Raw genomic sequence first — 13,453 nt, 5'->3', positions numbered from 1 at the left:
CAGGAAAGCAGATCAAGAATATTTTTGATCAATACCAATTGGTAGTTTTGAACCATTTCATTTATTTTTCTAAAACACAAAAAAAGACCTGCTGGTTCCTCAATAGAAGAGATATTTTTGCACAAAGTAAAATCATCTCCAACTAATCAAAACATACACTTATAGTTTTATAAAACTCAAGTGAAATTATCTGACGATCGATAGCGACAACAGAACCCACCCACTCATATCCTACTATATCTCCTTCTGAACTTTGGGTCAACTAAGTAAAAAGTAATTTTGCAGCCCTCACTGACTAAAAACTTTAAATGCATCGTTGAATTTGGGGGGAGGGGGACTGATTTTCTTTGCAACTGTGTTTTATAAACATCTTTCTTCAAATTCATGTTGGTATATCGGTGGAGCGCTTTCATTCCCCGGTGTAACGTGGCGGCCTCTTCTCGATGAAGGCCGCCATGCCCTCCTGTCGGTCTCGTGTGGGAATGACCTGAGGAGGAACAGACGCCACGTGAGGATCTGATCAGCTTTTAATGAAGGCAGTAAAGTTCTACCTAACAAGTATGACACATGGGAAGACAAAACCTTTGGAATCGTCCACTTCTTTACATTAAAACAAAGATTCGGAAACGTCACAAGAAAACGTACCCTGGCGTAACACAGCCTCTCTATCGCCATTGCTGACCCAATGTCAACCTGCGGGAAACGGATTGCGGTCACTCCGTGTTTTGATATAAAGACATTGCAAGAAGCAGATTATGAAGATGAATCCCTCATGCATCACCTCAACGCCTCTATTTATTGCTTCTTTGGCCATCCGCACTGCAAAAGGAGCCTGGTGATCACAAAGGAAACAACGTTGGGTTTTACCTTTTTTTTTTTTTTTTTTTAAATGTATTTAAAACTGGACACAAAACCTTTTCAGTTTTTTAATCAAACAAAGAACAAATTGTAAGGAAAAATACAAAAAAAAACAACATGCATTACATTATATACATGGCTTTCTCAAGCAGGTCACAGTTTTGCAGAATGGAGTGTCATCAAGGCTCCATTTACTTTCTGAATTGTTTGTGAAATACATATCTGGTCACATTCTTAAAAGATTTAAAAGGATTAAAAATGCATCTTGAGTAAAAATATGTTGAGGGCCATTTTGGGGTCCTCTACCCACCACTGGTCCATATTTATATCCCGCTCTGCTTCTTCAGAACATTCAGATGATATGACTGGACGGCCACCACCTATTAATTTGCAGCTAAAAATAGACTGTGATCTAACCTGAGGTAGAATCTCTCTGGCCAGGGTCAGAGCCTCTTTGTAAGCAGCATCTCCGCTCTGGTTCTGTTCTACGGCTCTGTTTACAAGCCCCAACTCGAGAGCGGTCTGCCCTCCCACACGCCTTCCTGAAAACACACACAGACGGACAACCGCATCGCACCATCAGGCCCTCTTTGAATCTGCTGAGACGTCTGCATTTCTGTCTCACCACCACCTGTGAATATGAGCTCCTTGGCTAGAGTGACGCCAACCATCCGCGGCAGCCGCTGACTGCCCCCTGCAGGACAAAAACCCTGTCAAGGTGAACTTCTCGCAGCTCCTTCGCAAAACAAATCAGTGCGCCTCGGGGTGATTGCTGTGAGCTCCGGTGGACTTACCCGCCCCCGGGAGCAGCCCTCGCGTCGTCTCAATCAGACCCATCTGGGCTGAAGTTGCTGAAAGACACGCACACAAAACAGAGGACGGGTGAAGGTCAACATCTGAGTGATGCCTCTGTCAGAGCGTCGGGACCCAAACACCTGCTCACCTCGCTCAGCTGTGCTCAACCAATCACTGAAGTGCCACACCTAATATAACCTATCGCACGGTGATGTATGTACATGCACAGCTGGGCAGATGGCTATCATTAGCGCCACGGCTCCACGCCAGGCCATTAAAACACCCGAGAAGTAAAAAGTGATAGAAAATGTAACCCCTTTACTGCCTAAATTATTTACAGCTATGTAAAGAAATGGATTGCAGTTGTAATGTAGAGATATTTAGTGGGGAGAAAATATGTTACACCTTGACCACTAGATGGCGACAAAGGTTTCCAATATCACTTTTGGATAGTGTGGGATGTGCATCATCAGGCATTAGTTGGATAAATTAAGCCTGCAGGGAATATGCTGTGAATTCACAACAACAAACTATCCGATGACCAAAAGTTGTTGAATTAATTTCCTCCAAATCTCTAACATAGGCATTAGAACCCTAACTTTAATCCTAATTTCTTCCCATTTGTTAGATTTATATTTTCCACAGGTATATGTTTTTAAATTCATATCACAAAGTTTCACAAATTTTCCCACCCAAAAAGACTTCTTGTATCCAGAAAATTTTATGTTATAGCAGCTTAATTTTGTCATCAGACTGAACAATTATTTACTGCAACACTACTGAGTTTTATGGGGTTTTTTTATATGGTTGAAATCTGCTCAAACAGAAGCCTCAGTGTGGTTAACATTTAGCCTTCCACCTCCATGACGATTTCTCCTTGTTTTGTAAGATACTGAAAACAGATAACTACCTCACATATCCACCCCACTGTAAAAAGAAAACCCAACCTATTCTGTTGTTGCCGTTCACTGTAGATTTTTAGGCATCTTGTTCATTCTCGTTTTCTGCACACGTGGATGATTTTTCAAATGGAAATATTTTGCTGCGCTCTCACTTGGACAGTGTCCAATGTCCTTAAAATTCCCCAGTGAAAAGGGAAGATAAACATCTTTCACAGCAGATCAGTGTTGATACTGAGGCACTTACGGTTCCTTGCAAGTATTTATACCACTTCAAATTTTCCACCTATTGCCATGTTTAAGCTTCAAACTTAAATGATTTATATAACACAGAGAGGTGCATAAATGCTTAGAGCAAGAAAAATGACAAGACTTTATTTTTTTAATGTAAAAAATAAATCATAATCATAACTCTGATCTTGAAAAGCTGTGCATAAGAATTCAGCCTCACTGAATCGATGCTGTGAAGTAACCCACATTAGGATCCAGCACTTCCACTTCATAATTTATGTTGTATGCTTTTTTAATGGGATTTCACACAAGATACCACTAAAATACATTAAGATCTGGGGTTGTTACCTCACAAAATGTGAATGTTGAAAACAGACGAATACTTTTGCAGGTCATGTGCCCACTGAGAATGTTTTTCGTGAGACCTTGGGACGCACCAGTACCTCGTGGTGAGCTCCACTGCTCTGAGCAACAACTGACGCAATCTGGGAGCTGTCGGTCTAACGCAAAGACTGAAAATGGAAGTTCCTATCCTCCGTCACCCTGTGTAAACTCACCCGCTGACCTTATATGACTGGATTACTGACAGCTGCAAAGGGAGAACATGACGTCCCCCTTCCAGCTGCATTAGCGTCACCTGACTGAGCAGCCGTGTGCCTTTCCCCGGCCGGGCTTTTGACAGGTGAGGTCACTCACAGGCAGTGCGCAGGTCGCAGGCCAGGGCGAGCTCCAGTCCACCTCCCAGGGCGACGCCGTCCATCGCCGCGACGGTGGGCGTGGGCAATACCGCTGCCGAGGCAGTTAAAACGAGGTGAGGAAAGTTCAAACAAAGCTCCACCCCAAACTCATCATTCAACCCCCGTATATTGATTCCCCCCGCTACCTATTTGAGACATGAGGGAGCGCAGGCTCTGAACAAACAGATCGGACTCGGAGTTGTCCATCAACGCTCGTTCTTTCAGGTCGGCACCTGTGAACAAATTGTTACTGGTCCACAGATTCACTGAGAACTTTCACGCAGAGCCTGGCCTCCCTCCCCGCGCCCCCCCCCATCACCTGCACAGAAGACCCCCGGTACCAAACTCCTGAAGATCACCACACGAACCGCTGAGTCATGGGACAGAGTGGACACCAGCTCCCTCATCTGCACAAAAAAAGAGTTCAGGTCTGTGTCTGTACTGCGAGTGTGTGAACGTGTGTGATGTAGACAGGTCTGCTCACCTGTGACACAAACGTGTGACCGAGAGCGTTCCTTGCTCTGTGGCGGCACATCACCACCTCCACTATTCCTGAGGGGACAACAGGCAGCGGCACAAACAAAACACAAGACGTTAACCCGAATGGTTAATAATGAACGGATTCATCAAGCCTGTGGGTGGATAAGCTACTGCTTGTCAGCAAAGTTCATGTCCCCTGCCAGTGTCTCTGGCTGTGAGCACTGGAAGTAGAAAAGTCACTTCCTATTTTCTGCGAGTTTGGTTTGTTGGAGATGGTGTGAAAATACTGAGCCATCATGGGATTCCCAAACAGGAAAGTGGCTGCAATTATTCCTGCAGCCGCTTATTTTATTGTATTTGATTTCAACTTTATTAAATATCTGGGGGTGGGTGGTGGAACCAGAAATATTTCCAAGCAGTTTGTGTATATTAACTTTTACTCGGCCAGCTGACAGGCAGTGTGCTTTGAAGTTTCCCCAAAGCCCACATGAACTCTCACACATTATATATCTCAAATTTTACATTTGCTGATAAAGAACAAGCCTCTGAAACAGCTAATTTAGAATAGCTAATTTATAGACTAGGCGTTCACTAGTTACCAATCGACCATCTCACATTAAATGTTCAGACAACAAACGACAAAGAATGGACCATATGAAAAAGATGTCAGCAGTGGTGGGTTTGACCGGAAGTGGAGCCCCCCTAAAGGAAGTTCTTCCTAAGGCTCCACTGAACTTCGGCCCGGCTGTGGTTTCAAGTATAGCCGCACAAAGACACATTTCACTCTATGATTTCCCCTGTGAAACAAACACAACTCTACCTTCTAATAATAATCCAGAAGTGGGTCACCTGTGGGAATGCAGCTGCTGCTGCTGCTTCTTTCTTTATTAGTAACCAAGTAGCTGCGCGGATGTTTGCACTCCATACAAAGGATTTAAATATTAGGAAATAATCCATCAAATGAATGACATGTACCTGCTAACATGACTGCTGTCGAGCTATAATTATGATAATAATAATAATGGGTTTTTTTTTTAAAATGTGTTCGTACCCTCGTCCTGTCCCTCTAGCCGCCTTAGGTCCACCTCTACGGACACCTCCGCCGCTGAGTGCTGTGAGCGGCTGTCGGTGCGGCTGCAGGCCGCGAGAGAGCGACTTCCCCCGGCTAGCAGTCTCGTCGCGTCCCGGTGTAACCCATAGTGTTTAAGTCGTTGCGTTTCCCACCGTGGGACAGCCAAGCGCCGCAACAGAGAGCACCTCGTTACTGCCAGCCTGTAAAGGACAGATGCCATGTTCAGTTTTTTTTTTGTTTTTGTTTTGTTTTGTTTTTTTGGGTCCTAAAAGAAGCGGCGTGAGAGCAACTAGGGGAAAAAAGTGCCTGGTCGAGGGCAGCAGGAAGTTTACTGCAGGTTTCTTCCTGAGGAAGGAGGGACCTGTTTGCCCCAGGACGTAGTCAACAACGACAGCAGCGACAACGCCGAGTGAGCAACTCCTTTTATTCACTGTTGTCATAATTTTAACTTACATTTATATAAATAGACGCATATCAAAACTATTTTAATTATTAGTAGTGTGTTCACGGGTTTTTTTTTTCATGCTATACCTGCTAACTTTAATGCATGTTTTGATTTTTGATGCGAAAGACCTACACAAAGTAAAGAACAACATGGTTTTCAGAATGTTTCCTAGACATGCAGTGGTCCTCATTATACTTTACTTTGATACCCACAAATAAAATGCAGAGCAAACAACAGCCTTCAGATGTCACTTATTGATAAAATGCCACCCAACTGTGTTTAATAATCTAATCTCAAATAATTCAGCTGTTCCATGATTTGTTATTTTTGATTTGCTGGAGAGCATCAGTGATCAAACATTAGTGAACAAGCAGCACCATGAAGACCAAGACACCGGACACGTCTGGGGAAAAGTTGTGGAAAGGTTTAAAGCAGGGCTAGTCTTGAGCATCTAACAGAGATCTACGCAATCAACCATCCAAACGTTTTTGCTTGCGTTGGTCCTTTTGGACCAAGCAGACACGCACAGGCAACTGACCCGCAGGCCTCAGCCGGACCTCTAGTTTTGTTGTTGAGGTAAGGTTTTCCATCAGACTGCCTCTGGTCTAGTCTGACCATGCATTATTGAGCACATCTTTTACAAGTTATGCAATCGGTCAGTGGCAGACGGACACGTCGTGTGGAAGAGAGGAGAGAGAGTCAGAGAGAGAGAGACAGACAGACAGCTGGATATCTGCATGCACGTCCATGTGATCCGGGCACCGTGACAGAAACTGACCGGTTATCAATCAGACTCCTTTTCTGTCTGTCACAAACGATTTTCGGTGTCGGCTTTTATTGTCGCCTGGCTTTGTTTGCTGCTCCTAATTAACGTTGATGCCGCCGAGTCTGCGTAATGAATCATACTAATTTGCAATTGTGATGTAAATGAATGCTATGCGAGTCGTGCTCCGAGTGCAGGTGGCTGTGTGTAAAACTGAAGTGAAACTGAAACATGTTCTTTATGGTTACCACACACTATTCCCAGAAATCAATCTTTTAAGTTAAAAGTTTGAGTCAACTTGTGGGTGGAAATCGCAGCTGGAGACCGGGCCTGCGGGTTCAGCGATGCGATACCTGCTGTAGGATTCAGAGCAGAACAGGTCGTTCAGATTTGATGTCTGCCATGTTTTCATTCCTGTGCGCCACTGGCAGCTTGAGAGTGAGGCTGTCTGAGTGACAGAAACGGAGCCTGATGGAGTCCGCTGCAGACGGTTTGTTCCTGGAAAAGAAAAGAAAAAAAAAATGCACAAGTTGGACGCGAATCACACCAGAACCGCGGCCTGCTCTGACGCAAACACGTCAAGGTTGCTTAACGTCGCCTTGATTGTCAACAAAGCAGTTGCCTTCATGTCATATCGAGTTGCACGCTGATTTTAATTTTAGGCTTGAGTTGGATCCGTTCGCACTTTCGCCTGCATGCTGTGCCTTTTTTTTCTCTCTCTCTCTCTCCGCCTGAGGCTACTCCACACACCATTTTCCTCTCTGGTCCTGCAGAGGTCACCCTCTTAACAGCAGGTTCAGAATGAATTCATCAGCGTCTTTGAGCTTTTCTCCTGTTTCTGCTGAGCAACATCTCAATAGGGTCTTTATTTGACTTTAATTTAACACAAAACATCCGCTTTCTTGTTTGTTTGTTTTTTTTTTTGTTTGTTTTCTTCCCGTCTCTTCGGTTGCAGGAGCGAGTTGCTCACAGCCCTCCAATGTTCTCAGCTTCATCAAAGCCCAGGGCTGAATGCGAGCAGGGAGGCCTGGTGACAGGGTATGAGGTCAAGCATGAGTCACAGGGATGAAATGTCTGCAAGGAGGAAGATGGCAGGCACAGTGACGATCTGCTCAGGGCGAGTGCAATGTGTTTGACCTTTGTGTCTGATGATAGTAGAACGTAATTCTCTTGTTGGCTTTGCCTGCACCTTTAGATTCAGCTCAACATGTCACACACACACAGTTTACACTCTGATGAAGGCTACTGAAAAGCTCTTCCTCGTGACATTAGATTGAGCTGGAATAACTTTTGTTTTTTGTGAAAGATTTGCCTGAAATGATCAGAACATGAACTGTTTATGACCTTGCAGTTGTTCTAATGCCGTTTATATGTCAATGAATGCGTGTATTTTTTAATTTTTTATTGTGATATAGACAAATCAGTTAAAGGCATTAATATCAAGTGAACAGGCACAAAAACAAAATGAAATGTGCAAAAAATAAATAAGCAGTGTGCTTTAGGTATTCGGTGTGTTTTCATTGATATGGCAGAGAACGAAGGTAAAAAAAAAGTTTTACACAGGAAAGAAAATACAAAAAAGTTGTTAATTAAATTATGTAATACGTAAGTTTGTCTATTCCCAGTTTTAAATTTGTCTTCTTAGGTTAGTTTTTCTATAAAATGTATTTTTAAAAGCAGTTTCAGATTTATTTCTTTACCTCCCTTCTTCCATCTCCCTTTTCATCTATCACCTTCCCTCAGAAAGCTTTCTACTTGTTCCAATATAACCATTTAGTGTCTTATCAATTCTAACATTTAATGATCCCTGCTGGTGAGTATTTCTGTTCACAATTCTTCACCCAGTGGCATATTTTGTGCATCACAGGAGAGAGTTGAAAAATCTAAAGAAAATCTCAGGTGATTATTAATTTAAGGTGCAACTTGCTTGTCTGCATGAGAAAGGACGGGATGATGCGTCTCTCGTCACGTGAGCCCATCAGCACGCGGCCAAAGTACGTAAAAGTCCTTCTGCAGGTGGGGATTGCGTTACCAGCGTGTGTTGATACTGGAAATGCAATAGCTCTGAGCTTCCCAGCAGAACATCCCAACCTCAGAGGATCATGCATGTTTCAGCAAACTCCAATGCCGCTCCAGGAAGCGGCTGGTCATTTTTAAGTTTGTTTTTTTTTTTCTTTTTAACAATTCAGGGTGTGATTAGCTCATGCAGGGAGAGAGTAGGATTTTATTGTGATATTTTATGGTACTATTGTGATACTAATTATTAATTATTTAATGCTTTTTTTTAGGTAACTGTGTAGCTGTGACTGCATGGCACAGCATCCACAGTGCGGAAAAACATTCCCATTTGACATAGGTTTCTTCACCTAAATAACTTAAAGAAGTTTTTAACGTTTTTGAAGTTATTCCTATAAAGCAGTCAGTTTAAAAAAGTTAAAAAAAAAAATTTTTTTTAAACCAGTAATTGAAGTTTACTGAGAAAACGATAAATCAAAATTCTTATGCTGATAAGTTTTACATGAGAAATGAGGAACTCTAGGGTCAGTGATGACCTGATTGTTGTGTGTTGAAGCAGAAACGCATCTAAAAGCTGCAGGGCCCCAAAAAATCTCAATAAAGTGCATTGAAATTTTAGCATGGTAAAAACGGACAAAGTGCAAGAGCGAGTTATTTTCATCCATACTTTGCTCCAAAAAGTGAAATCGAATGTCCTGTCTCTTCATGTCGAACCTTCTCCCTTTCCTTTCCAGATGATGATCACACACAGCACCGAGCCAGTCAAGATGCACGGGTCACTGACCGGTCTTGATCCGAATACATTATGGAATGATGAAGCCAGACTCACGACCTGAAGGACGCAGACTGACGGGACGAGAAGAAGAGAGGGGGAGAGTTACAGATCAGTCAGCTGCTGTGGTAGGAAATAAGTTTCATTATTGATACTAGTAAATCTCCCAAAGTAAAGAAAAAAAAACTGACCATGTGAGGTAATGGAGAGGCAGCAAAGGTGACACCTGCGCTGGCATGAGGTTGATCCTCCTTCGTAGGTCTGGAGGATCGGGCAGCTGTCAGAGGAGACGGAGCACACCCTTAATAAAAAAATAAAGACGCTTCACTGATCACGTTAGGGATCACGTTCTCAGGGACCCATCCGTCAATTCGAGGAATGCGTGTGTGTGTGTGTGTGTGTGTGTGTGTGTGTGTGTGTGTGTGTGTGGGTGTGTGTGTGGGTGTGGGTGTGCGTGTGTGTGTGTGTGTGTCCCATGCCTCCTTGCACGTGGGCCTGCGCTGCACACAAAGCCCTCTGGAAGCTGACACCGTTTAGAGCAGCCAGAGAGGAAAGTTTTACATTAAAGATTCTGATGGCCCATGGCTTCACCAAGCCGATCCAAACGGGCTCGTTTTCCCTGCAGCTGGCTCTGCACTCGGCCCGAGCTCTTCTGTAATAATGACACATCAGAGTCCGGATAGATACTCGGCGGCTCTGAAATGAGACGATGTCTTTGTGTGTCAGGACTGCAGCATGTGAGCCTGAGTCGTAAAACCACCTGTGATTTATTTTCCTCCAGCCACAGGTTGCTGGTTTTATGAACTTTAAGAGCTGCTTTTTATGGGTGCAGAGCAGCGGGTCGTCTTAGAATAAATATTAAGGAACGGATTATTTAAAAAAAAAAAAACACAGTAGAATCCACTTTTGAAGGGAATCTGCTTTACAGAGTTCCTTTTCACATTTCAACTACAAATTTCAGTGTATTTCATTAGGATTTTATGCCAGTGTCCAACATGAACTACACTACGAAAGCAAGGTGCTACCGTGAATCAAACGGGAAATGACATGTGGCTTTTAATAGTTTTACAAAAAGAAAATAAAAAAAAATCTGGCATGCATTTGAATTCAGCAACACTAAATCAATGCTCTCTCAGGCTGGGATTCCAGCTGCATGTCTTTAGAGGTTTGTTTACACCAGTTTACACATTTGAATGACTGATGTTCTTTGTTTCTTTTCTCTCTGTAAAATAGTTCAAGCTCAGATCAGAGGAAGACATTTTTCCTGTTGAAGTTTGTTCACTAATGTTCTCTTAGCAAACCTCTGAGACATTCACGGAATGGCTGGATTAATACCGACATTAAATTACAAACTCTATTTGCCACTTACATCACTTCTGTGGCATAAAACACACATTCATGCCACACTTTTCAGATTTTATTAGTAAAAACAACTGAAGGTTATGCAGTGTTTGTGTCGATCTGTAACATGAAGGCTCAACAAAATGCAGCGACGTTTGTGGCTGTAACATCATAAAGAGGTTATGAGTGGCTACGTCCGTGCAAATAATCCTCAAAAAACCTTGCAATGATTTTTTATTTTATTTTATTTTTATCTAATTTAATCGGTGATCAGGTGGAAACTTAAAAACGGCACTCCCGCTGTATTCATCCACAGTTCGTCCACATGGATTGGTGTATCGTCAATATACACCGATCCATAAAATCAGCTTTGATTAGAGTTAAACTATATTTGCATTTATTTTGGACTTTTCTTTGCTTGCAGCCCAGTTAGGTAAAAGTGATTTTTTTTCAGGCTACAGTAACTCACATGGGGATCAACAAAAAGTGATGTTTCTTCATTAGGATCCTCTGCCTCGTCGTCTTATGGTTTTTGGTTGCTTGTTAGTGGAAGTCTCCACTCCGCTCTCAATGGGAGGCAAAGAGGGAGGGAGGGAGGGAGGGAGTGGCCTCCATGTTGCTGTTTCTACAGAAGCTCTGCAGGCCTCTTTTGATCCGCCTCATCACTGCTTTCAAGTCACAGTCACTGCAGCTTCCGCAGACACAATCCAACTTCTCGCACTGTTTTTCAGCAGCCATCCCTACTGCAAGCTAAGTGATTTAATTGAGACAGACGAAGTCTCTGGGTCGAGTCCAGGAGTCTGTAGCTTTGGTTTTGGGGCGACATGCATCTCTTCAGTCCCTCTGCAGTGGATGTGTTTACACTGGCTCTCCAAACTGCGCACACACACACACACACACACACACCCCTGCTAAAACATCAGGGGTTTTGTCATGTAAAGAAAATCTAGCTTAAATCATTTGCAAAACTTTCTGTACAGCTTAGGTACAATTATCACAAGGTGCACATGAGTGCAATACTTTTTAAGCACTTTTTTTTTTTATTATTCAGTTTTAGCATTCGGTTTTCTTGAGTTCGTGTCACATATTTTGAATCCAAGTAATCAAATCCCACTCTCCTAATAGGATTATCCTGGATTCTGATGATATTGGGTAAAGCTGTAGTTTGCAGAGAGGTTGTGAAGAATCAAATATTGACAAAAGCTATCCGAAGTAAGATGCAACAAAAATGTGACAGAGAAAAAAAACAGAAAGAAAGAAAAGTGAGTATTTTTGCAAGACGCTGTAAGCGTTGTTGCCCCCTTTTTGTTTCGGTTGTCGTTGCTGACCAGTCACAGGTGCTGGTGTACTGCAGCAACATAGCTTGACTGGTTATTCAGGCATGGCTGCTTTGGGTATGGCGCTTGTCAATCAATCTTTATTTATCTAACAAAATCTCTATAAATTAGTCGTTATAACACGGTGCATCTCCAAGCCTCGGGATCCAACGGAACCCACTCAAACTAATGTGATGGTCACATTAATCATTTGCCTTCCTTCTTGGTTTTAAGGGTTTAAATCTATCGGACCTAATCATCTTTCTTACGTAACGTATTTAACCGCCTGAGGCTGACCTCGGCTTCAGCAGTTAAGCTTCCAGTTTCAGGAGCGTTCTCATCCAAATGACTGTGTGGAGAATCAGGGAGCACAAGTGGTGACAGCGGTGAGGCTATTGAGTGAATCAGCAAATTAATAAACGCATGCATTTTGACAACTAAGCGTGTGTGAGTTCACTTCCTTCCTCAATTAAAAATCCCACAATGCCAAACAATTAACAGCCTAACGGAGCGAACACAATCCAATCCGAACGCGTTGTTATTGTCAAGAATCCGCTGGGGGACACGCACACGGAGGAGAAATTAACCAGGGGACCAGATGAGATAAGGCCCTTTACGTCTGTGTGTGTGTGTGTGTGTGTGTGTGTGTGTGTGTGTGTGTGTGTGTGTGTGTGTGTGTGTGTGTGTGTGTGTGTGTGTGTGTGTGTGTGTGTGTGTGTGTGTGTGTGTGTGCGTGTGTGTGTGTGGCTAATGCCGCCTGCTTTCACATGGGATTACGTACATTATTTTTTAATTTTTTTTATACAGTCCAACAACCCCCACACACCCCAGCCTCCACATAAACACAGCAACCGATTTTGGTGTCGTGTGGAACCCTAAACAGAATCTGTTTGGGAGACGACGATTTACCACAAACTCAGCTGATGTTGTCTTCATATCATCCGTGTTCAAAGCTCAAGCGTTAAGATTTCGGGTGTAATCTTCGCTATAGTTTGTTACTGCAACCAAATGTGTTTCTTAACCAAGGCAAAGTTAAAACATTCAGCCTTCTGGCTGCAGTAACTTCAATGAGACATTGTCATCTAGCCTCGGACGTCGGTCTGACAAAGCTTTGCTCCACTCCTTGTTTTCGTCTGTGAGACGTTTGAGTGGTTTCTCACAAAGCCTCTCCGCCGCATCTCAGTAAATCTAAGATCTGGTTTCTTTTTCTTAACTCTCAGTGAGTCCTGGGTGGATTTAGTAATGTTTTTTGAGGTTTATTGTTATCTTGCAGGATCCAGTTCTGCTTCAGTTTTATTTATTTTCTTTATTATTATTACTTTTTTACAGATGGTCTCAGGTTTTCTTCGAGCACTCTCTGATTGGTGGTACAATTCATGGGGAACGGTATGACACCTCCAGTTCCATAATTCACAGCTGGTATGAGGTTCTGTCGGTGAAATGTTGGTTTATACCCAACATATCATCTATTCTGGTGTCGACATAATTCACTTTTAGATTCTCTCGGGTTTACCTGTTCCTGCACTCACCTGCCTGTTCACCCTCTGATGGATCGTCGTTCACCGAGCATCGATCACCTGGCGGCCGCCAGCCTCAGCTCCGTGGGCAGACTCACCTCCTCCTGGAACTCCAGTGACCCCTACATCGGTAAGATCCGCCCTCTTGGAACCTTCAGACTTCACCAACATCACTTTTTGTAATTAAAACTATTTTCGCATTAGTTCTGCT

The 13,453-nt window shown here is 43.1% G+C and overlaps 1 protein-coding gene across 1 annotated transcript; it reads right to left on the bottom strand.

Annotated features, from left to right (window-relative positions):
• Nucleotides 1-42: 42 nt before the first annotated feature.
• On the bottom strand, nucleotides 43-6,978 carry echdc2 (enoyl CoA hydratase domain containing 2). Its single transcript, XM_017304440.2, has 12 exons — nucleotides 6,634-6,978; nucleotides 5,052-5,272; nucleotides 4,005-4,072; nucleotides 3,840-3,927; nucleotides 3,667-3,753; nucleotides 3,480-3,572; nucleotides 1,653-1,709; nucleotides 1,490-1,552; nucleotides 1,276-1,400; nucleotides 782-832; nucleotides 646-693; nucleotides 43-487 (listed from the first exon to the last, which is right to left on the bottom strand). The coding sequence occupies exons 1-12, from the start codon at nucleotides 6,690-6,692 to the stop codon at nucleotides 410-412; spliced, it is 1,038 nt and encodes a 345-aa protein (XP_017159929.2). The 5' UTR covers nucleotides 6,693-6,978; the 3' UTR covers nucleotides 43-409.
• Between the last annotated feature and the right edge of the window lie 6,475 nt (nucleotides 6,979-13,453).

The sequence above is a fragment of the Poecilia reticulata genome, chromosome 4, assembly GCF_904066995.2.
Source record: "Poecilia reticulata chromosome 4, P_reticulata-male-v2, whole genome shotgun sequence".
Lineage (NCBI taxonomy): Eukaryota > Metazoa > Chordata > Actinopteri > Cyprinodontiformes > Poeciliidae > Poecilia > Poecilia reticulata.
The sequence above is the reverse complement of the archived record's forward strand: the minus strand, read 5'-3'. Positions and strand labels throughout refer to the sequence as shown.